General features: G+C 38.2%; 1 protein-coding gene across 2 annotated transcripts in view; it reads left to right on the plus strand.

Moving 5' to 3' along the window:
- The window catches only part of LOC129779277 (uncharacterized), a 73387-nt gene extending 49379 nt beyond the window's left edge, over positions 1-24008 (plus strand). For both annotated transcript variants that reach the window (XM_055786674.1, XM_055786673.1), the window contains exons 3-7: positions 18114-18483; positions 18556-18683; positions 18751-19718; positions 22842-23186; positions 23253-24008. In XM_055786674.1, the coding sequence (XP_055642649.1) occupies positions 18114-18483; positions 18556-18683; positions 18751-19718; positions 22842-23186; positions 23253-23594 (2153 nt within the window). In that variant the 3' untranslated portion in view covers positions 23595-24008. The remainder of the gene's footprint in view (positions 1-18113; positions 18484-18555; positions 18684-18750; positions 19719-22841; positions 23187-23252) is intronic.
- The last annotated feature ends 2162 nt before the right edge of the window (positions 24009-26170 follow it).

The following is a 26170-nucleotide window of genomic DNA, read 5'->3' on the forward strand; positions in this document are numbered from 1 at the left end:
ACAAACATGTGATCGGCTCCAGTAATTGTAAAATAAAAAAATGTCCTCAAAATTCTTTATATATAATTTGGAAAATAGAAAGACCGGCGAACGGTAGGAACAGAAAACCTTTTTTCTGTACACATTAACAATATCAACAATTTCGAGTTGAAATCATACTAGCTAAGAAAAGTAGCATCACGTATTGTTATCATCCTCAATAAGTTTTGGATTATTCTAATGACATTAAACATTTCTGTTCGAACATGGAAAAAATAGTATAGTATGAAAAACCAGAAAGGAACACATTTCTACATGAACTTATTATCTTTTAATGCTTGTAACTAAATCTATCTTTAATGTAACTAAACAGAAAAAAACAGAATTTAAAAAAAGAATAATACATCCATCTCTTGCAAACTTCGAGGGAAATATTATAGTAAAACAAATGTATAATAAAATGTGGATTATTGCAAATGGAAGTAATGTGTTACTATACATTTTTATTTAGAAATTGAGGAATTGAAATTGCAAAACATTTTAGACATCAATGATGTGAGTGTAACGAGTGTTTCCAGAACTTTTAAGCTTCCTAAAATTTATACTATTTTTTTCATATGTGCTATGCTGCTGTCACTTATATTGTGTTCAGTTTTATTTGTTATTTCATCATGATCAACTCCTGCAAATTGTGTAGTTTGTTGTTCGAAACAATGGTTACGTTCCAGAAACTCATTGAGCTGTTCGTTCGTTGCTTCCGTGTCTATAAGGGAAAACTATTCAAGGCTTGTACTGTTTTACTCCTTACAAACGCTTTTCGTCAAATACGTTGTACATTGTGTAACGACGCGTAGTGTGCTTCATGGGCTGGTGGAGAAGTTTGTCGTTTTTTTCACGTAGAACTACGTCTAACTGAAAGATATGGAGAGCAAAATGAAAATCTAAACACCAAACATGTACGAAATAATGAAAGATTCCGGTCGCTTATAACTCGACCATTTCTGAATAGATCGCAAAATTTTTTGCAGCAATTGATTAGAAATGTTTCTACGCATACATCACTAAAAATAAAATATTTTTTTAGATGCACAATTGTCCAATTTGTGATCCTCAAATTGAACCGACCAAAAAGGGCCACTGTAGTAACAGCGTAATACAATTTGGATACATACCAGTACCAATCATAGCTATCCACCTTGCATATCATGCTATTGGAGGGAAAAAGAAAAATAGACATGCAAATATTGCATCGTAATTGTCAACCCTGATTCTTCTGCCAGTCAGTGCAATTAATTCGTTGGCTTTCCGATCTATCATTAAATTTTCGAGAATTCATGCGATGTTTCCGGGTTAAAAGTGGCGTCAAAGCACGACACATTGCAAGCCAGATGGGAAAAGAAATTTTCCAGCAGTGAGAACTGTGTTCTTCGGTTTTATTGCTTTGAAAATGACGCACTCACGCACTAATAAGCTTTGATTATAAAGCTATGTTAACCCTTAGCGAACGAACGCCGCCATACTCGCAACATTGCATATATTCTAAAAAAAAATCGATTGCCGCCATACATCCGGCATTCCGTTATACTTCAGGAACTCTGTTAGGTTATGCCTTTTTTATGCATGTAACGTAATCTGGAGCATTTCTTTCCGAGCATTCAGTGCAAGTACATATAGCGAATTCGTTTTTGTTAAGTTTCAACCCCAGTTCCAATCTACCTGTTGTCAAAACGTTTTTTTGTTCACTCAGTTTCAAACTAGTCTCGCACTAGGTTCAATCTGAAAGCACTGAGAAGTTTTACGGGTTCGCCTTTTCTCGAACCCGTGGAACTTCTCAGTGCTTTTTTTCTGGAAATATAGCACTTAATTTCTCAAAAATCCGTCGACCAACTGGTCATCGTTCTAGAAAAAAGCACTTGTTCGTTACAGGTTGAAAACTATCGAAATTTTTGTAATAGATTATGTTCTTCGTTACAAATAAATTTGATGAGCGTCCTTTTACGTTTGATATGATGCCTACCAAAAAATATGAAAACGGAAGAGTTGTCAAATGATCACTGTATTTTACATTTCCCTTTGAAATTATTGCACATCTCATGTTTACGTGGTTCTCGAACCGCGAAAGTTCATTCACCTCTAGTACCTGAAATGACGTTTTTCCCAGGCTTCTCAGATTAAAAGTACGTTTAAGGGAAACCTATTCCGGTCTGCACAACGACAAGCGAGTACAAAAGTACCCAACACCAAAAAATACCCCCAACTTGCATGTATTTGCAAAGCAGATTCCCTCAGGCACATTAATTTTGAAGTCCGTGTTAGGGAAACACAGCTCGGTGGGAACAAAAATACCCCCGACTTGCATGTATATTTGTAAAGCGAATTTCTACAGGAACATCGATTTTGAAGCCTGTGTTGGGGAAACCGTAAATCGAACCAACCTAAGCTAAGCAGTTGAGGCGTTTAGATAACGCTTGACATTTCACAGTTATTCAATTGTTCGTCTCATGAAGCATAACATTTCATTAATTGTGATAGACGCGTAGAAATAGTTCCTATCAATTGATGCAAACGTCTTTCCGATCTATTAAGAAATGTTCGAGTTATAAGCATTCGAAATACGGGTAGGGTTTACAAACACATATCGGGAGAACAAATGTGTGGAAAAAATGAAATTCTTCCAGTTTCAATTAATTTAAACCTTTTAGAGATAAGCGAATTGTAATGTATAGCATATCAAACAAATCTTAGAGAATTTCCGACTCGATTGATATGCAAATCATGAGAATTCGTTCACAGTGAAAATAGTTACTAACGTTAACTTTATTTCATAAAAACGTGACCGGTTTTCTGATTTGGCACCCTTCCTGAAAGACGTAGTTCTACGTCAAAAATGAAATAGTGTTTTCTTTAATTCCTCCGAGATGGTCGAAGAAAAAGTGAATTCAATTTGCCCAAAATTTACGAAAACCCGGGTACAAGGATCGCAATGAAGTGCAAAGTGCCCAAAAGTACCGTCTATGCAGTACTGAAGAAGCAAGAATCTATTGTCTGTTTCCTGGAAGGTTCAACCGAGGCTTCGAAGGAAATTTTGGAAAGGTTCCCTCAAGTATAGAGCCATTGAGAAACCAAACAAATCCATAAAGCAAAGTCATTTTGCGGGCAAATTTGCCGGTAAGCTGCACCGATTATCATCACAACCAACAATATGAACGGACATCAACGAATGGCTGAAAAGGGGATATTGCCGTTCATTGGTCTTCGAATTTTGGCCAGATTTGGAGAGTTTTTACAACAAAAAGAATGTACAATAGTGGATCGCCAAACTGCCCGGAATTCCGCTTAATCGAAATGTATTAGGGTACCACCAAAGCTAGATTGAAGAAGAGTGGAATATGGCTAAAAGTGCTGCTTCCACGGTTTCATACTGGGAAAAAATCAGTCGATGAGTTTGACCAGCTCAAACAAAACTCAATGTGCAATAAATGCAGACCATTTTTTTCTAATAACGTTTTATTCTATATCAAACTGATTCTGAAATATGTTCGATTGAAAGCGTACCGATTCTAAATTGGCATGGCTTCACCATATTTCAAATGATATAAAATGATTTAGTTGAACACACTTAGCTGATCAGCCAACAATCCATTCAAAGATATCAAATGTGATCGTGGTAAGCCTCCCCTCGAAATTTGTTTCCCTTTATGGACTTTCCACCGGACGCACGAACCAGCTTCGAAGTTCTCTTTTGTTAACGAATATTTACACTTCACGATTCAGATCAGTTTCGGAGACCGCTTACCAACGACACCCGAACGCGAAGATTGACGTTTTATGGATTCAGCATTTACTGACACGATCATCTGGCACAAAAGGGCAGTAGTTTTTCGCCAAATTTAGTTCCAGCTGTGGCTACGGTTTGGTTTAGAAATTTAGTGTCTATCTAGTCTGCTCATTCCAATTACATTTCTGGATTATCTCTGGTGTAAATCTTGGTGATCCGCCAAGGAAAAAATAACACCTTTCAATTACTTGCACAGAGCGATTTAAAATTTATATTGTGACTATCTATATCTCGTTTACTGGTATATATATAGTTGAAATATATGTTTGTTTGAACAACGAGTTGGATTTAAATATAAATGTTTTTAAAACTGGAACTGTTTGTCAGATTCGACTCAATCGCTAGACAAGTTGTGTTCATTGTAGTTTATCCTGTTCCTGTTCCTGAATCCTGTTGTGACAAAAATGTGTTCCTTCTAAACTTGATTTTGATTAATTATGTTTGAACAAGGCATTGAAATGTTTAGATTAGATTAAGATTGAAAATGATGAATTTTATCTTCTAAACTCACATAGGAGAAAAACCTTTAATCTTTAAAAAGCGAAAAGAAAATTTCCTCTTACTTTCTTTCTCCTATTGGCGTGTTTAATTTTTCTGCCCAGTTCAGTCCAGTTCCATGAATCTGGCCAATAGCAGCGCGAATCGCCATACATATATTTGCCTATTCTGTGCTATCACCTGAAACATCACACATCACAATCGACGCGAGCGATTGAAAGGAGGACCGACAATCACAGCACCCATCACATTTCTCGCATGTATGCGAAATTAATTTTATTTCTTTCAAATTCTTATTAATGATGATAATGTACATTTTTTTGGATAGAAGGCACACAAAAGAAGCGATCGAAGGAGACAAAAACACCAAATAACTCTTGAAAGGGGAAAATTTCGATTCCACAACCTCTCTCTAACTTGACGATGACGCGAGATTTTCGAACATTTTGAGGATAGGATTCACCTAAAACTAGACGATGGTGAGAGAGCACAGAAGAGTTATAAGAAATGTTTTTCGATTAGAGGGAACCACCGAAGAAATGATTTTAATATAAATTATGTGTTTGGGGAGTACTAATCGAACTTTGTTTTTTTCCGCAATTCGGTTCGCAACACGGCTTCGCAGTTTTCTCTTATTCACTGCAAATAATTATCATATACGATTTAATGCCTTGGTTCACCTAAATTTAGACCTTTATTCGGATCGGATCCCTGCAGTGCAATTATTAATTCATTTCAACGCCAATTTACGAAAACAATAAACTTATTCACAGTGCGGAATGAGGTTCACCTCGTTGCTCCGTTTCACTCCCATAACCATAATCGGAGTTGTGGCGGCGGCGGCAGCGTGCCGCTCTTTATCAAATCATTAAATCGGAGAATCAGCCAAAAACATCTAAATCATCCACTAATCGAACGCAATAGCAACCGCTAAATAATATGGGAGCGAGCTACAGCAGCCGTTGGATGAGCCTCTACGAACGAACGGAAAATCTACGTTTAGTCATTTCATGTTGGTCCTTTTACCTCCTCGAAACGGCAGCGGCAATGCCGAACCAGCAATAATATGTTTTTCTGTTCCTTCTCTCGTCATGACGAAATTGCCGGCTTTCAACTTCACAACTCCTCATTGCTCATCAGTGTTCTATTAAAACATATCACTCTGTCCAGATAAATAGAGCTGCGAGTCACAGACTGAAGGAGGATGGGAAACAAAACCAATGGTATAACCCTATTCGCGCGGTCTTCTGGAGGACAATGAATTGATTGATGTTGAAAATATTTCTCCATTCAATCGAATGCTCCGCATGAGATATTGAATTCGAGCGTTCCTTCCCGAGTGCGAGTGACCGACCGGGATGATAGAGAAGATTTTTTCGGTTTTCTTCTCGAATTCAAATCTACATCATCAAAAATATCTGTTGCTTTTCAGTCAACATTCCGGTTTATCATTACTTTTGTTCGTCTAATCCCCCTTTTCGTGAGTCCGTCTAATCCGTTTAGCGTACGCTCGAACACGCGTCTTTCTGGGTTAAACTGTGTGCAACGGGAACATAATAAGTGATAGGTACCAAACATATATAAGTGATCCGGGAAAAAAATCTCCACCGAGAGACCATTTCGCCTGCTCATTCTGCTCTCTCACTTATGGAACGGGTATCTGCCGCCAGATTCTTCTCTTTCGGGGTGCTTTGGGGTCCCCCAAAGGGGGTTTTCAACACGCGTGCCACCGTCAGATACCATGCGGCTGATTAGTTGCGTACATATGGAGGACTAGCTAACCCGGCAAACTTCGTCCCGCCCATTTACTTGATTAATTCTCGAGTAATGCAGAAATTTGTTTTTTATTTGTATGGCAGCCACCCCTAAGAGAGGGGGGAGGGGTATCTAACCACCATAGAAACATTCATTGCACCCTAAAGTTTCCATATGCCTAATTTGGTTTAATTTGCTTGATTAATTCTCGGGTAATGCAAAAATTTGTGTTTCATTTGTACGGCAGCCCCCTCTAAGAGAGGGGGAAGGAGTATCTTAACACCATAGAAACATTTATTGCATCCTAAAACCTCCACATGCCAAATTTGGTTTCATTTGCTTGATTAATTCTCGAGTAATGCAGAAATTTGTGTTTCGTTTGTATGGCAGCCCCCCCTTTGAGTGGGGGAAGGACTGTCTAACCATCATCGAAACATTTATTGCACCCTAAAACTTTCACATGCCAACTTTGGTTTCATTTGATTGATTAATTTCCGAGTAATGCAAAAAATTGTGTTTCATTTGTATGGCAGCCCCCTCTAAGAGAGGGGGAAGGAGTATCTTATCACCATAGAAACATTTATTGCATCCTAAAACCTCCACATGCCAAATTTGGTTTCATTTCCTCGATTAATTCTCGAGTAATGCAGAAATTTGTGTTTCATTTGTATGGCAGCCCCCCCTTTGAGTGGGGGAAGGACTGTCTAACCATCATAGAAACATTTATTGCACCCTAAAACTTTCACATGCCAACTTTGGTTTCGTTTGCTTGATTAATTTCCGAGTAATGCAGAAATTTGTGTTTCATTTGTATGGCAGCCCCCCCTTAGAGAGGGGGGAGGGGTCTCAAAATATCACGAAAACCTTCCTCGGCCCCAAAAACCCCTACATACCAATTTTCATGTCGATCGGTTCAGTAGTTTCCGAGTCTATAAGAATCAGACAGACCGACAGACATCACTCCATTTTTATATATATAGATAGATAGATAGATTTAGCTCTAATTGTTGTTTTCTTCGTGCATCCCAATCATGAGATAAAGAATCATTTGTTCATTACCTCATTATACTGTTATTACTCAAAAGCACTCTTACATATTTGGTATATTCCTCGTCAAACTTTATCAACGCATACCATTTTCCCAATATGAATTGTAGTAATGAGATCAACTAACATAACACAACTAACAGCTAACATCATAGTTCGGAAGAATATTCATTGTCCTTATGTACAGGGTGGGCCATTTAAAGTGGAAGCATCTGGCAACCCCATAACTTTTGACAGAGATGTCAGATTAACAAATGTCATACCGCGTTGGAAGCGTAATTTCAGTACAATTTTAACCATGGAACAATACACACCTAAACAACGCGCTGAAATTGTTCAGCTGTACATTCAAAATAACTTCTCAATTGTGTTAACTAAACGTGCGTGGAAAAATAAAAATAAAGTTAAAACATCGCCTGGAGACAATACTATACGTCGATTATATGCCAAATTTATATCGTCTGGTAGTGTTGGTAATGCCAGTCATCTGTCCAGACAACGACCAAGACGTTTCGACGAGAATATTGATGCTGTTCGAGCCAGTGTTGCAGAGACTCCATCGACATCAGGTCGCCATCGTTCGCAAGAGTTAGGCATCGCTGTTCGTGAATATGAATTGGACAATTACTGGTTCCAACAGGACGGCGCTACATGCCATACAGCGGCTGCCACGACCAAATTATTGCGCGAAATGTTCCCCGGAAGATTAATATCGAAAAACGGCGATTATGACTGGCCACCGAGATCACCTGATTTGACGCCTCCTGACTTTTTTTTATGGGGATATTTAAAATCCAAGGTATACACTGGTAAACCAAGGACCCTGGCTGCGCTGAAAGACAATATCCGACAAGAAATTGCTGCCATATCGGCCGAAACATTGGGAAAATGCCGAAAAAAGGGCACATTTTGCGGTCAAAAAAAGTAGTTAGAACAAATCTCCTTGGACCAAAATAAATGAATTTCAAAAAAATAAATTTTAAAATTCCACTTCTTTACTTTGCTATTGCAAAAACAAATCCTTCCACTTTAAATGGCCCACCCTGTAGATACATGGGTAGGCTGACCAAACATATTGTTTTGAATGGGACAGTATTTTTTTTCGACCATTTTTGATTGTCCTGTCTTGTCATCAAATTGGGCCGTATTTTCAGTATAAAAATATATATATTTATTTCTTTTTCATTACAATCAATATTTTTCTCTCGAATGAACTGCTTGGAATTTGGGTTTTAACTCTTTGTGGTCGTTTGTCTGCTCTCAGTCACCGCAACCATGCTAATCTTATATTTTACTCAACCAAGCATCAGTTTATGCTTTACCTAAACGAAGCTTGGTGTCTAGTGAACCTGTTCGCGAATCAATAAGGTGCTCCTATGAGTAATAGATAACGGTACTCAGTATCAAACAATGTAGTCACCCAATTTGATCGATTTCTCTACATCGACTCTCTCTTTTGGTCATAACTTAGCTCCAAACTCATTCCCAGCTGTATTTAACAATGTGGAAGATGGGTCAAAACCTCATCTATCGGATTCCATAGTAAACTCAAATTGGAACGTTTTTGTAGTTGAGTTATTACCTAAAAGAAAAGTTGATGAAGAGAAATCGATCAAGTCACTTACACCCCTTGCATTCTAAGCCCCTCATATATATTGACGTAGGACCACGTCTAACCTTTCAATATAGGGGCCCAATTCAATATTTCGATGTGAAAAGTGTTCAGTATTCGAACGTTAATACCTCTTCAATTAATTGATGGATTTTGATTCCAAATACACGAATTGATAGTAAATATCCTCAGCATTTTTTTGTATGCTCTACATTACGATTTTTCAGTTCATATAGAGCTCAAATTGATGAAAATTTCACTATCAAGTATAAACCACTACGATGTTGTGTCATATATGCTGCCAGTTGTGCCTTGGATGTTTTCGTTCGGTTGCCCGATGAAGTACTTATGGTTGAGCTCATTGGAAACATTTTAAATCGGAAATGAGAGAAGTTTCACTTGTTTGAAGTTTGAAGTTTAAAGTTTAAATTTTTATTAAACACTAGATATGAATTCATTCGAACATTCACGTTTTCTTGCCGAGCGAAAGTTCGTGGGTTCAATCACATAACTCTTCATTGATTGATCTTCACAATTTCCATTTGGCTCTTTACAATTTCTATTTACTATAAATTTCTTATTACTGCCACCTGAGACTGAAAGTCTCAAAAATAAAGAATAAAAAAAATATTACTTTTACCAAAACTCGCCATTATAATATACATATTCATTTTCAGACACAATTTTCGCTCAAAATTCTTGATTCATTTGCAAATAACATGTTTCTCCGTTACATTGAATATATATTTAATATAGAACAGTTACAGTAGGATTGTTTCCGCTTCACACTAACGGAACATGAATCATAATTTAGCAAACGCGAAATTCAGTTGGACTAACAACAATGACATTGCGGAACATATGATACATTTTTTTCGAACATTCTCTCGAAGCTTATTAAAAATATTAGAACATTTTCTCACCATAACATTGATAACATCGATGGGGAGAGACGAGTGCAATATAATAAGGACGGACCGTTCCTTCTTCGGAGTTTGCGCTTAGCAACACATTCGGCTTCCATTTTTATTTATCTAGATAAAAGATATAGGAGTGCGTTATTTCGCCTGAAAATCAATTTCCACCTTCAAACAAAGAGAAATTTCTTTTAGCGCAGACATCTAATGGATTAACAACGCTTATCATGATGTAATTCTTGATCATATGTGAATTCATTTTTCCGAATTCTCCGAGTTTTCAGAGTTTTCTGAAACTTTTCAGATTTTTCCCTTCACTGTATTGATTAATGGGTAGAGACAAACACAGCTAAATAAGGATGGTTCAAATCGGATCATTCCTTCTTCTGGTTTTGCGCTTGGTGGTTCTTTCCAGAACCCCCAACATGTTCATAAAGAGTAAATAGTAAACTAATTCATTTTCCAGATAGATATGTAGGTATTCACGCAGGAGCAGAAAATGAAACAATATGTTTAAAAATATATTTAACAAAGGCTGTTCCCTTTGTATAGTCCTACGTCACTTCGGTTATGTCCCCGACATTACCCACTCGTCTTTTTTTTTGAAAGAAAAATCATATTAAAATAAAATGTTAAGTTAATACACATATACAGTTCATAAAAAAAAAGTTTATTTTTCATAATCTTGCATATATCACTACTTTTTCAAATAAAAATAATTCCGACCAGTACGACACCCATGCCCAAATTTAATACGACCGCAAAGGGTTAACTTTGTTCAGGGAGTTCACAGGGAAGAGTTTATCTGCCAACTGTGTGTTAATGTCGAATGAGTGAAGTGTTTTTGCGACTTCGTCGGTGAACATTATGCAAAATTGCTTGAGCATGGTAACGCACTTTTCCTTTCTCTTGGACTTTCTATCTAGAGGATTCTCAGTATTTTTGACCGATTACATTCCTATTTTCATTCACAAGAAGAACGTCTTGTTGTACTACGCGATTAATTTGGAAACCCGGGTCTCAAACTATAGTTGCTCTATACCACATATCATTAGTGTCCTATCAAACCTTTGTTCAGATAATGTTGCTGAAATTGCTGTCAATTTTGATTATTTTATTAGAATTCTTTCTATTATTCATTAGAGAGATGTATTTTTGACTAGTGAGGTGCAAAAAAGTACTTAACACGTTAAGCCTCGAATTGTTCTTGCTACGCTTTCCATTCAGCCCGCATCAAGAGCATTTGCACATTATCGGTGTCGATCCCCGCTTCATCGTATGAAAAGTAAATAGTCAGAAATTTGACCATTAAGGCAGTATAAAAATATACTGCCTTAATTTGTAACTGTCAGTCCCATTGGTCAACTTTTTTTTTTCTAACGAAAAGCTCAACGTATTAAAATAATTAATTGATAAATTAGGCAAAATTTCTTAAAACTATTTCAAAGGATTTGTAAATACTTTTCTGTTCGGATGTTCGGACAAATTTTGTTTGATAAGCGGACAATGGTTAAATGAATTATAATCAATGAGATAAACACGTGAAACCAACATCCGTGCCATTTGTAATTACTGACCTTTGATCTGGAATGTGACAATTTTTATGCTGAAATTTCCAAAAATAGTAATCTCTTTCGTAAATTTGCTCCATTATCTGAAACGAAGCAGTTTCATCCAAGAATGTTTGATTGACTGTTTTTTTTTCTCGGTTTCTTTTACTCAATAAAATTCTTCAAAAACTATGGGGTGTGCAACTTGATACGTTCTGTTTCCTCAAGATGATTCAAGATTCTATAAATAGTCGGCGGTGACAGATGATTTTCGCTGAATCGTGAAGTGTCGATGTGTGTCAACTAAATATTGCTTTCTGGTCTTTGAGTTTTGCACAACTAGTTCAATTATTACTACGTTGAAAATGTAAAGTTGCATTGCAAATAAGTGCCATTTGTGGGAAGTTTTAATTTTCTGTTTCCATTGGAAGAAAAGTACATATGAGGTGACTCTGCAACAACGGATAGATTCTGTAAGGAACGATTTGGGCGATTGAAAAGTGGTTATTTTAGTGTTTAAGACAAAAAGTGTCCAGATCCTTTTAATCATTTAAAGCGAGCTATTGCACAAAAACGTCCAGATTGTACAAACAGACACGATTCGATAATATTCCAACGCTCGGCCTCATGTTGCTGTTCGAGTTAAAAACTATTTAGTAGATAAGGGATGGGAAATTCTGGCTCACCCGCCAGATGATCGTCGATTTCTTAGCAGTATTTCTCCGCCGTAATCGTTTCGCCCGGATTCAGAAAGCTGTGACGGATGACATCGGCTACAGACCACCAAACAGTCACCATAATCTTCTTTTGGTGAAGTGTTGTGGAGCTTGATCGCGGTTCAACCACTGAGTCGAGCGTCGATTGTCGTAGAGGATCCATTTCTCATCACATGTCACAATTCGATCGAGAAATGGGTCGTTATTATTGCCTCAAAACGACGATTTTTTTGATTTGCGTTCAGTTCGTGAGGCACCCATTTATTGAGTTTTTCTTTATTCGGTTTTTCTGGAGTTTTCTACAGACTTTGAAATGAATTAACGAGCAATGCTCACTGATGAACTATTCTAGCAAATGGTTATTCTAATTGACGTGACGGATGGATATAAATCTGCCTCTTCATTCAACCTGACTTCAATCTACACTACTACTCCCCCTGACATGAATCTCGTTTTCCGCGTGCACAATCTTATTTTAAAGTACATATAAAGCGAAAAGATAGCTTGGTTTCTGATGCAAAAAGTAGTTACACCATTAATGGACGGCTCCACCGTGAACTCAAACCAACGAACTAAGACAGTTACCAGGTATTCTATAAAGGTCTTCGTGTGATATCTTGCGCATGTATCACAAAAATAATTAGTTTGGCGTCTTTCGCCTTTTATCTTTCTGTTTGAACATACAGAACAATGCTCTTTACACAGTGCTGCAATACATGGTGCTTTCCATTAATCCTTTCCTCAAGCATAGAGGGCAATTTTTGTTTATACTAAGTACCGTTATCTATCATTCATAGTAGCACCGTTTTGTTCGTTAATATCTTAAAATTAAAAATTCGTTTAGAAAAAGTGTGAACTGATACATTGTTGCATAAATTATAATATTAGGCTGTCAAAAAAGTCCTACGGTATTTTTTTTTTAATTTTCATTTGTTCATAAAATTAGTTACAATCATCTGTTTTAAGTCAAATATGCGCCGTTTTGTTCGATGACTTGTTCCCAACGAGATGCCAACTTCATAATACCCCTGTTATAGAAGGGTCTCGCTTCCTTATTGGCAAAAAACTCGGATAGCCAATTTTCACAGGCCTCTTTTGTGGCTAACTTCTGACTACCTTGCTCGTTCGCCATGGACGAAAACAGGTGGTAGTCACTTGGTGCAAGGTCCGAACTATACGGCGGATGCAAAAGAACCTCCCATCCGAGCTCCCGGAGCTTCTGGCGCGTCACCAAAGAAGTGTGTGGCCTGGCGTTGTCCTGATGGAGGACAATGCGGCCTCTGTTTATCAAAGATGGCCTCTTCTTCATGAGTGCTACCTTCAAGCGGTCCAGTTGTTGGCAGTATAGGTCCGAATTGAGCGTTTGGCCATAGGGAAGCAGCTCATAATAGATTATTCCTTGACAATCCCACCAAACACACAGCAGAACCTTCCTGGCCGTTAATGAGGGCTTGGCCACCGTCTGAGCCGCTTCAGCGGGCTTCGACCACGACCGTTTGCGCTTCACGTTGTCGTAAGTGACCCACTTTTCATCGCCAGTCACCATCCGCTTCAGAAACGGGTCGATTTTGTTGCGTTTCAGCAGCGATTCACATGCGTCGATACGGTCAAAGATGTTTTTTTGCGTCAACGTGTGTGGCCCCCATTCTTCAAATGGTTAATAACGGTTTGATGACTTATCCCCAGCTCTTGGCCGATGCTACGGCTGCTACTATGCCGGTCTTTCTCGGCTAATTCAGCGATTTTGTCGCAATTTTCGACGACAGGCCTTCCGGAGCGTGGCGCATCTTCGACGACCTCTACATCAGAACGAAAACGTTGAAAAAACTGTCGACCTCTACATCAGAACGAAAACGTTGGAAATGGAAACTGTATCGGGTCCATAAACTGCACAAATTTTATTGGCAGCTTGAGATGCATTTTTGCCTTTGTCATAGTAGTACTGTAAAATATGTCGGATTTTCTCTTTATTTTGCTCCACATTTGCGACACTATAACTCACGAACGATTTAACCAAACAAAACACTGTCAAGGACTATAGCGCGCAAAAATACCTTTCCAACAAGCTATAGTATGACTCGATACAATGAATACAACTAGAACTACGCGCTTACAACGACACCTCGCGGAAATACCGCAGGACTTTTTTGACAGTCTAATATTAGGATACTTCTCTGCTGTGGTGACTGAGAGCAGATAAACGACCGCAAAGGGTTAATACAGATTTCGATACAGATTTTCTGAGAAAAAACACAGATAAAAAGATTTTTCGAGACCAAAAACACAGATTTTTATGGCACTGCACGCGATTTTATATGTGTGAGTAATTTTCGTGTACGATATAAAAAAAATCCAGCTCACCTATACTGCCGTTCTATGCATAGTTGTCCCATGTTACTTTTGGAAAATCTTCACTTTTCTTCATAAAACGATGTTTTTATGCCTAATCTTCCGGAAAAACACAAAAAAAGTTATTGTTTGTTCTTAGGTTTAAAAAAAAAACAACATCAAGCTCATTTGTCCCATGTTGATATTCTATGCATAAGTGTCACACCATGAATTTTTGAACTTATAATCGAGCTTGATTGATTCAAGTGAGAGGAACTTTTCACATTTCGTTAGACAATAGTTTACTGCTCTTAAAAAAGACGGGTGGGTAATGACGGGGATATAACCGGAGAGACGTAGGACTACGTAGGGTGTCCATTATTCGAATATAATGGAGCACAGATCCCGGAATGACCAACTTTTCATACACAAAATTACAGAAAAAATCAAAGTATAAAATAAATCCTCAGCACACTCAACAAACACTCAAACGTTTAGATGCAAATACGAAAAAATCAAAATTTGTTGTGCAAATGTCGTGCTGTGCAAATGTTGTAGGGGTTATTTTTCAGCCGGCAACGAATACACACTTGATGGCAAGCATATCGTAATAGGAATTTACGGTTTGGTATCGAGATATAATTTGGCTTTGCATTCCTCATGAATAACTGTGTTCTATTAGTCTATCCCTTTCATTAGATACCCATATTGATGGGGCTTTGAAAAAAAAAATTGTCATCCAATATTTTGTGGTGGCGACCATTTTGGGTTTGCATTTTTCATATTTAACTGTGTTCTCCTGGTCAATCCCCTGATAACCCATATTGATGGGGCTTTGAGAAAATGTGTGATCCTCCATTTTGTAGCGGTCGTCATCTTGAATTTTCAAGATCATGAAATACGCAGTTTCATAACGACTTCAGAGATGAAGGTGTGTTACAAATTTCAGATCAATCGGTCAACAGGAAAGGGGTCAAATTTCAATTAATGTGGTACAACGCCATATACAAACATGTTACAAACAAACAAACAAATATGCCACAGCTAAATAAAACCGTTTAAAAACTCCAGCATTCTATCAAATCGAGCGCGATTAGCCACTCATTCACCCGGCGCGACGCTCCCACCGCTTTCAACTTCGATAGGCTCTTCTGCTCCACATCCCATTGAAACTCCGCATACATCGCCTGAAAATGCAGCGATATCTCTTATGCTGAAAATCAATCTCAACATAGCGTCTTTCCTGCTTGGAGTCCAATGATAGAATGTGGTCATGAAGGAAGGAAGGTATTGAATTAGAGAGACTTTAAACTCTGAGAGTTCATTCGTCTCTGAGGTGGTCAAGAACTACCATCGCTCATTTTATTTAGCCATATAGTTAACGTTGTAGCGACCGCCTATATTCATTTACAATCTCTTTTTTGTCCCCTTCCTTCACCTTGTCCATACGTTTCGCCCGTACCCGTGGTTGCTTGTAATGAATAACTGTTTGCTGCGGGAGCGCAGACAAAATGTATGGGAATGTAGGTAATTCTTGCTTCCAATTTTTCATTAATTTGAAATTTATACGGACTGAAAACCCGTAATATGTAGCATATAAACAATTGCTGAGGATATTTCCTATCAATTTGAGTATTTGAAACCAAAATTCATTCATTAATTGAGGAGGTATTAGCGTTCAAAAACTGAACACTTTTTCACACCGAAATATTGAAATGGACTCCTATATTGAACGGTTAGGCGTAGTCCTACGTCAAAAACCCGGTGTATTGCTAAACTGAATTGCTTATAGCTTCTGGTAGACAAATATGCCAAAAAACTTTGCGTTTTTATCAGTTGCTGATTTTGGAACATGGGACAACTATGCGTAGAACGGTAGTATAGTATATGTCAAACCACTTTGAACTAAAACACCGATACATGCACACGTAGTACATGAGAGTGAGAAACGAATTCATTTTGGGGGGAGACACTTTAATATGCAATGAAGTCCATTCAACGGGGAAGAATGCAATGCGATGGTCGAGACGTAGAAAGAGATAGCAACTAAACGCCCGAATGACTGTTGAGTCGTGTTGACGGATAAACTGCTGGAAGAAGCCAAAATTCATTTCCAAATGGATACGAAGGCGAATTTTTTCGTAGTCCACTGACTATCCTCAGTTGAATATGACTTTGCCGAGCCCTGTTATCTAAGTTTCACGACTATTGTCTATGTTTCATAACATATCAAACCAGCAATGCTTACGTGCCATTCAATCGTACACAAATACTCTCTTTGTGATTGCAAAAGTTACATTCTCGTTTTGGATTACGCAAAATATTGTGTTTATGCGATTATCAACCTGGGCAGTTGTGATACAACTTAAAATCAAATCATGACTGATATTTTAGCTGTAATGTGTGAGAAGTTATCACGAAAAGAGCTGAAATGAATTCAATTCACATTTGGTAGAGTCCGAACAGTAAATGGATTAAAAAACCATCGATTTTTTTTATGCATTTCAAACCTCGAAACTCTGTTTTGTTAAAAGAAATAAAGTAAAAGACAAAGTTGAGGAAGTGAAATTCCATTAGATACAGGAGTTCCATTCAAGAAAAACGAATACGATTCCTCTGAACAATATTATAAAATATCACAGATGGAACAGAAATTAATCTCAAAATGCACATTGAAAATATGAGGAAAACAATTTGAATGGATAAAAAACTTAGAAGGCCAACCCCATCCGCATCTCATTGTGTCAGTTCATGGAAATATAACTTAATTTATTTGTTCAGGAATTCCGGATGAGCAATCCGATTTATGAACCGAATCTTTGTCAGTCATGTAACAAAGATATTCAATACATACCAGAAATACATGAAAAATGTCTTAGAACTCAATTAGATCGCATTGCTGTTGCGAGTCTAACATGAACGACTGATATCTTGTTGGTTCTTTGAAGTTGTGATTTTCCTTTTTGATGTTCGGAAATATAGGTAGAAATACTTTGCTTACTATTCAAATTCACATATTATAGAGGAAACAAGTGAAAAGCAAAGGATAGTTCTTCCACACACCCGCATGAAGTATTTTAAAACATGTAGAAAAGCGTACGGAATTATTAACAGATGAACAGGAAAAATGTCAGAAGAAATTTTAGAAATCAAATGGTCGGCGTCAAGTCAGACCGGACCATGTGACATTTTTATGGTTTCGAGAAAAAACGAGCTTGGAGTTTGGTGCTACAAGGGGTTTTCATAGAGCATTCGAATCAATTTCGATACGTTTTTTTCTGCTGCGCGCGTGGTTTTCCAAATCTGTTTAATGTGACATGTAGCTTTCGAAATGCTTAACCTAATGTAATTAATAACTCGAAATTTTCAATTTTACGACTTGGTCCGCTCTGACTTAACACCGACTAAATGGAATAATGCACTAAACATTTCCTAAATAATATTTTCTTAAAATCAAAAAATCATTTCATAACATGTTTTCAAATATTGCCCCAGCTTCCTCATTCAGAAGCGTTCGTGTGCAGCAGTGTAGCCTACATGCGGGCGATCTATGATGGAAATATTTCGTTCTCTCCTTTCTGCGAAATTTCAAGCGGGAGCAGCAGAGAATTAATTATTGCAGAAAACTTTACCAGCGGAGGTAATAAATGAATTGATTCCGTTTATGAGGCAAAAGTTTCTACTAATTATTGCATCCCAGCCTGCCCGGTTCTGCGGGCCAGCGGCGTTTTATCGGGTGGAACATATTTGAAGAGCGAACAAAAAACCGCTCCATTACTCGCGAGTTTAACAATTTTAAAAGTTGTAAGACCCCGTTTCCCACACCATCTGGCGCACCCACACTCATCACGCGTGTCTTCGTTCTCTCCCCAGAAAACTACGGCCTGATACAGCGGTACGCTTCCGGGTACGACTGCAGCAACGAGAAGTGCCAGCACGAGAACCTGCACGAGCACTTCCACTGCTACGACACGTTCTGCCGGGGGAAGGTGCTCTACAAAAAGTACGAAATCATCCGCCATCTCAAGTGGCACAAGAAGCGCAAGGAGTCCCTCAAGTATGGCTTCTATCGATTCTCCTCGTCGGACGACTGCAGCATCCAGTACGGTCAGTGTCAGCACAACCACAAGCACACCCACTACCACTGTGTGCACGAGAGCTGTGATAAGGTGTACATCAGCACGAGCGACGTTCAGATGCACGCCAATTACCACCGGAAGCACGAAGCTATCGTTAAGAATGGGTACGAAGAGCGGAGATTAGTGTGGCGCATTAGTATGGTAATTTTAATGTTGTCTGTTTTTTTCTGTCACAGATTTCAGCGGTTTCGAGCCACCGAAGAGTGCAACACGGATCATTGTGCGTTCAAGGCACAGAAGACGACTCACTTCCACTGCAGGCGCGAGAATTGCAAGTACACCTTCAAGAACAAGGCGGATATGGGTGAGTTGTAATAGTCAGATTGCTAAAAAAAACGTTCAACTTAATTTACGGTTCCACTGCTTCACAGAAAAACACAAAACATACCACCTCAAACATGAGACACTGCTGCGCGAGGGCTACAAGAAGTTCCTCAAATCGGAGGATTGCACGTACCAAAATTGCCGGTTTTCGCGAGTTTGTAACCACATCCACTGTATGCACGAGAACTGTCACTATGTGCTGCACTCGAGCGGACAACTTTTGAGCCACAAACGCAAACACGAACGAATGGACACCGAGGTGGACTATCGGAGGTTCCAAATGGCGAAAAATCTGCTGAACAAATTCAACATGTACAATCGATCGGCGGAAGTCCCCGCAGGGGACAAAGATGAAGAGGAACCACCGAAATCTCCATCAGTTGATGAGTCAGCAAGACATCCGATGTTGGCTTTGTTGACGGTGATGTCTGAGCTGACGTTCAGAAGTCTTCCGCTCCAAATGATGCTACACATGAGGATGCAAATGCTCCAGAACATGAGCTATGAGCAGGTTCTAGCTGCAGAAAATGCAGAAAGTTTGAAAAGGTTGACGGAGAGTGGATTGGGAGAGGAATACTTCGAGCAGCTGTACAAATTCAACGAACAAATGTGCCATTTGAACGAACGTGCCATGATGGATGCGAACTCAGCAATATCTGAATCGAGCATGCCCAGAAACATCAATGGAAGTCACAATGATCAATCCCCTCTGAAGCGTAAGCTCGAAGATGGCGAGCCAGGTCCCTCGGTCGTGAATCAGGGATTGCCTCTTTTCTTCCCAAAAGATGTCACATCTCCCCCGCTGAAATCGAAATTACTGTCCAATCCCTCGATCGATTATCGGTTGTTGAAGAAAGACGATTCCGGGCTGGGAGATTCATCATCCGAAGCGAGCGCCTCACAGACGGATCGACAGAAGGCTGCCAATTTTCTACAATTTTCCTCGAGTAAAACGTTGTTCAATCGAAAACGGGGGCGCCCTCGGAAGAATCACGTGATGGAAGTTTACAACAATGTAAGTAATCCAAAATGAACTAAACTTGACAAAAAATTAGAGGAACAGGAACAGGGTGCGTAGTCGAATTTTTGGGTGATGTTGCAACTTCGTGAAAAATCCACAAATGAAGATGGAATACATTCTGTCCAACTTCTATAAGACCAGATGATGATCTGGCTGCTCCGTGCCATGGTAAACAAACAATGCTTCAACTTTTATTCTAGTGTATTTGTATTGGTGAATACCATACACTGCATGATTTTGATATGTGTGTGTGCATGCGCTGAGCGTAAGCCAAAGGTATAATTTTCAAGTGTCAAGTTTCTATAAGACCAGTTACATTTTTCCGTTGCTTTAGTTGTTTTGATCAATAAATCTGGACAATGCCAAAGGGAAAAGTGCTCACGGAGCGAAAAGAAAGACACATCGATGCATTTCATCAAGAAAATGTTGGTATCAGAGAAATTTCTCGTCGGATTGGACGATCCCATCAAGTAGTACTCTATTATTTGACGAATGCTCAAGGATACGGTGAGAAGGAGAGTGTTCCACATAAATCGAAGCTCTCTAACCGGGACAAGCGGGAAATAGCTGGAACAGCTTCGAATACCTTAAAATAGCTTATGCAAATGAAGCAATATTTCAATTTAAATGTTACTCGGGTGACAATTCGTCAAGTTTTGGTAAAAATCCTCACATAAAGAGGGTTTATAAGGTTAAAGCCCCTTATCTTGCACCATCTCACATCGGAAGACGTCTGAGTTTTGCCAATGCTCACATGAACCGACAGTGGGACATGATATGTTTTGACAAAGAATGTTTCCAAAAGAATACATTTTGCTATATACCATAACGAAAAGTTCTTCAATGTATAGGTTATCATCACTGGCGAAGACAAGTTCAATTAGGATGGTTCTGCTGGTTTCAACGGGTACTGGCGTGATTTACGGAAGAAGGAACATTATTCTCAACCAAGAATTTTGGTGGAAGCTCGTGCATAGTTTGGGCGGGATTCCGTGCAACCGGAATGCTCAATATAGCTTTCACATCATTCAAGGATTACATATATGTTCTGGAATCCTCTCTCCTACCGTTTTTGCGTGGATATCGTCACAAAAAATTCACATATCATATCATAATCATATCTGCAAGGAAACTAAGCAATGGATTAAGGACCAAAAACTTAATTTTTTGGACTGCCTCCAAACTGCCTGCCTTTTGCGAGCCTTCAGGCTTGAATCCTGTTGAAAATCTTAGGGGGATCCTTGTGGGGAATCTACACTGAGGGAAAACGGTACACCACGGTTAAAGAGCTCAAAGCCGCAATTCCGGAAAAATGGGAACAATATCAAGAAAATCGTTCAACAGCATTTGGTAAATAGTATTCCAACTCGAATTTTCCAGGTTTTTAGCCGAAATTACAAGTTTTCCAATTATTGTAAATCACCCGATCGTTTTGAATTTTTCATTGATAATACTTATGAATTTAGAAATGGTCTTATAGAAAATGGACAGCTGATATTGTCATATTTAAGCGCAATAAATAAACAAACAACACTTTTGAACGAAATTGACGTTAAATATACTTTATTCTAGGCATTCAAAACAATGTATGAATGTGTCTTGTTGAAATTGTAACTGTTTGTGTTGGGTTATTTTAAATTATAGAAACACATTCTCGGAGTAGAAATTCTTATAAACGTACCTTATATTTTATTCTCAAAAATAGATTAAAACAAGGAACTGATAAATTCAGTATTTGGTAGGTTTTACATTCTTAAAAATCGTATCATAAATTCGGTTTGGCATTAGATCTACAGGTTATCCAGCATTCTTCGTGGAATTTTATTCTACTCATCTCTAACACATGTCCGCTATTTACGAACTGTTCCAAATTGTCGTGCGCCATTGTAAACTGTCTTACCAGAATTCCCCATAGGGTTTCGATAGGTTTCGAGTCCGGGCTACAACTCTGGCCGGTTCAAAATGTTTCTTTCGGAAAACCATGACGCCGACGCGAATTGCCGCATTATCTTGCTGTAAGATGAAGCTGTCGTTCGTTACGTCTTCGATCAACGTTATCAGTACACTGTCCAGCAGCTCCAAACAGGTTTCCGAATTGATTCTCGTCGAAATTACGGCTAAAGCCGCCTTTCCTCTTCCTGAAAATGCGACCCATACCCTGAGACTGCCCCCTCCAAAGTTCCTACTTAATTTCACCTGAGGATTTGATGCTGTAAAAACCTAGGAGTGCTCATAGGAATTTCTCCCACTGTATACACAATTCACACCCAAAAACTGATGAAAATTAATATTAAATTTAAACGAATCATTTTCATTTTCATTTTGAGGTTACGCATAGCATTTTGTTGTTTTGAGACAGTTTGCAATGAAGTGTTCCTCTAATATATTCTAAACTTTGATAGATTGGCTACAAAAACGGCTGAACCTGCCATTATGCAACGTTCACAGGAATTTTGGGGATACACTAAGCTAAAAATTTACCTGCAAACATTAGGACTTGCTGTAATATTTACAAAATTACAAAATATTTTCTACAACACTTCAAAAACATGTACGTGTTTTTAGCACTTTTTTCGATGCAAGAAATTTTAATATTTTTTTTTCATTAAATCAACAAATTAGCTATTCAGTTGGTTGGCAAAAAAAATTGTTAGTCTACAAAAAGTTTGAAAAAAAAACTGAAGAAAGTGATTTTTATAACTTCCCGATCTGCTACATCTACACACCCAGATAAAAATACATTCGAAAAATATACTTGAGAACGTTTAAGCTTCAAAATGAGGTATATTCCATCTTTATGTGTTGATTTTTCACGATATTACAGCATTTAAAAAATCACCTAAAATATTCAACTTCGCACTCTGTTCCTCTAATATTCTTGTCGAGTGTATAAACCTTAACTCATCTCTCACTACAAAAACTGAAAATATCTTTTAAATCTAACCCATTCTTCCATTCTTCAGGAGAGAATGCCTATCCTTTCTCTTAACTAACCCTCAAAAAACCAATGTGTATGCATGTACATTTCCAATCATCGTTCAACACCACATAAGAATCATCGAATCAACAACAAGCGAGCGAACATATTAAGAGCATCTTCCACCTGCTCAAACACAGGTCCAGGATTCCCCGCAAGCCATCTTCACCAGCTTCAAGCTGGAGAAGAACGACTCCAAACAAGTGGAGCACCAAAAGGAGCACCCAGTCGAGACGCAATCGGAACCGAAATTCGGTAAAGATCCACACGCCAACAATGAAGACAATGGCAGAGGTAGAAAATTTTCCGGTGCAATAAGCCCCCCTTCGAGAATGTTTTTCCCACTGGAACCGGCTTCAATGCCTCTGCTGGGAGCGCCCGATTTCGGAGGCTTTTCTCAGATTCTGGAGAAACACATGCGCGAGATTAAGATAGAACCGAGTGCGACTGTGACTCATGAGCCGGAGCCGTCTGGCAGAGAAAAGGTATTCATCCAAATTAAAATGTTCATCTCAATGATCCAAATTCACGTGAACAATATTTTTCCCCAGCTACGCAACCAACTGAAATGCGTTGTGTGCCATAAACTGTTCGAGACATTTGCCGACATCAAAGAGCACGAGTGCCTAGCGAAGGAACCGGAGAAACCCCTGCTGGCGTTTCCACCGGGGACACTGGCATTGCTGCATCATCATCCTGCTGCAATCTTCCGAGGCCAGACATACCAGACGGAGGTGGAGCCAAGCCGGTTGATGTATCAACCTCAAACTGCTGCTGCTGCTGCTTCGGTCGGTCTGCCTCCGACAGCTGCGACCAAGGAGTCTCTCTCGCTTGTTAAGACTACCGGGACCTACTTTCCGGACGTGAATGCGAACAAGTTGAAATATTATTGAGAGGAGAACACTCGCAAAGTCCGTCTTCGGGACGGTTACATTCAGGGATTATAGTTTGTTTGTAACAATTGTACAATTAGTGTACAGTATTTTACGATAAGAGGCTAATTTGTATCATATTTTCGAAGATAGTGAATTTTTCATATTGTGTCATAACCGCAGAAGGGGAGGAAAACCGAATGCCATAGTTTGTGGTGGCCATAAATAGTGTTAAACGGATTTAATCGTTCCCAGCGAGGACAAGTATTAGAGATGTGTATATTATTAATCTAGTGAGAGTCAAAAGTACTACTACAATCGAGATATTAAGCAGAGATTTATAGTGATCTGAGGCCTTCATAAATACCGTAATTTCAGTAGAAATTTTTCATGTACATAAATTCTCGTGAGAAGAATACGTTCACCCTCTAGAATAAATGAAGAATGTTGATATAATTTGTACGTTCCCGAAGCCTTTCTATATCACCTGCCATTCCACTAATATGAATAATGTTAAGTGCATTCTACAGCACAGAACTCAGTGACTATGTTTTAATGAATGAAAAATACCAACACTAGTGTATTTTTCCAATGAATATCAATGAATTTGCTGATAACAGTGGTTCTAGACCAGGGGTTCTCAATCTATTTTGAGCAATAGACCCCTTTTCTAGAATTAAGTGATACCTCAGACCCCTCTAGCCAAATAATTGAAACAAAAATCTATTTCTAGTTTTTGTCTTGACATAATTCTTACTAATACAAAGACTGCGGCTTGCGATATATATATATATATATATATATATATATATATATATATATATATATATATATATATATATATATCTATATATATATATATATATATCTATATATATAAAAATGGAGTGATGTCTGTCTGTCTGTCTGATTCTTATAGACTCGGAAACTACTGAACCGATCAACATGAAAATTGGTATGTAGGGGTTTTTGGGGCCGGGGAAGGTTTTCGTGATATTTTGAGACCCCTTCCCCCTCTCTAAGGGGGGGCTGCCATACAAATGAAACACAAATTTCTGCATTACTCGGAAATTAACCAAGCAAACGAAACCAAAGTTGGCATGTGAAAGTTTTAGGGTGCAATAAATATTTCTATGATGGTTAGACAGTCCTTCCCCCACTCAAAGGGGGGGCTGCCATACAAATGAAACACAAATTTCTGCATTACTCGAGAATTAATCAAGCAAATGAAACCAAATTTGGCATGTGGAAGTTTTAGGATGCAATAAATGTTTCTATGGTGATAAGATACTCCTTCCCTCTCTCTTAGAGGGGGCTGCCATACAAATGAAACACAAATTTCTGCATTACTCGGAAATTAACCAAGCAAACGAAACCAAAGTTGGCATGTGAAATTTTTAGGGTGCAATAAATATTTCTATGATGGTTAGACAGTCCTTCCCCCACTCAAAGGGGGGGCTGCCATACAAATTTCTGCATTACTCGAGAATTAATCAAGCAAATGAAACCAAATTTGGCATGTGGAGGTTTTAGGATGCAATAAATGTTTCTATGGTGTTAAGATACTCCTTCCCCCTCTCTTAGAGGGGGCTGCCGTACAAATGAAACACAAATTTTTGCATTACCCGAGAATTAATCAAGCAAATTAAACCAAATTAGGCATATGGAAACTTTAGGGTGCAATGAATGTTTCTATGGTGGTTAGATACCCCTCCCCCCTCTCTTAGGGGTGGCTGCCATACAAATAAAACACAAATTTCTGCATTACTCGAGAATTAATCAAGTAAATGGGTGGGACGAAGTTTGCCGGGTTAGCTAGTATATATATATATATATATATATATCTTCAGCAAAGTTTCATGAAATTGAAAGCTCTACAATTTTTCTGAAGTTTTTTTTAATCTATTAAACTTTAACTGTTCTGAGACATAACTGTTTTTCTGAGAAGAGTATCTTCAAAATAGTTTTTTAACTTAAGTTCTACCTAAATTACGTTATATCAACTAAAAATTTTCCACAAAGTTTTAGATGACATTAAAATACATAACTTTGCTGAAGACACTAATAGGTTTTAATGACACCATTACGATGTACAGTGATTTCAAAACCAAAATATGTCATTTTCACTACTATTTTTTTTTTTCAAAAATGTGCACGTCTGTGCATCAATACTCAACGTCATTTTACGTCAGGGTTTGAAGTATAACGTGTACTACTTTTCGAACTCGGGAGCTTTGGAACTTTGGAACTTTGCTTTCACAAGCTGCTTATCAGAAAATCGAATGTCATAAACAACCTTACGAAAAATATCTTGATTTTTGATCTCTTTGCAAGTTTAAATTTGAAGGTTTACAACAATTATATAACCAATATATTAATATAAAATTTAACATACCTTACATACATTTACATTTGTTGGATCAATTTCACGGAGCCTTTTCGAATCTTTATTTTTTTCAATCTTGATGTTCCTTCAACAGACGAACGATCGCCAACATTGCAGTCTCAGTAATATCTGATCCGTGAATAAGAATAATTTTGCTGAACACATAACACAACTATCTTGTAAGTATTTTTTGATGTAGAACTTCGTCTTT

The sequence above is a fragment of the Toxorhynchites rutilus genome, chromosome 3 (genome assembly GCF_029784135.1).
Source record: "Toxorhynchites rutilus septentrionalis strain SRP chromosome 3, ASM2978413v1, whole genome shotgun sequence".
Taxonomy (NCBI): domain Eukaryota; kingdom Metazoa; phylum Arthropoda; class Insecta; order Diptera; family Culicidae; genus Toxorhynchites; species Toxorhynchites rutilus.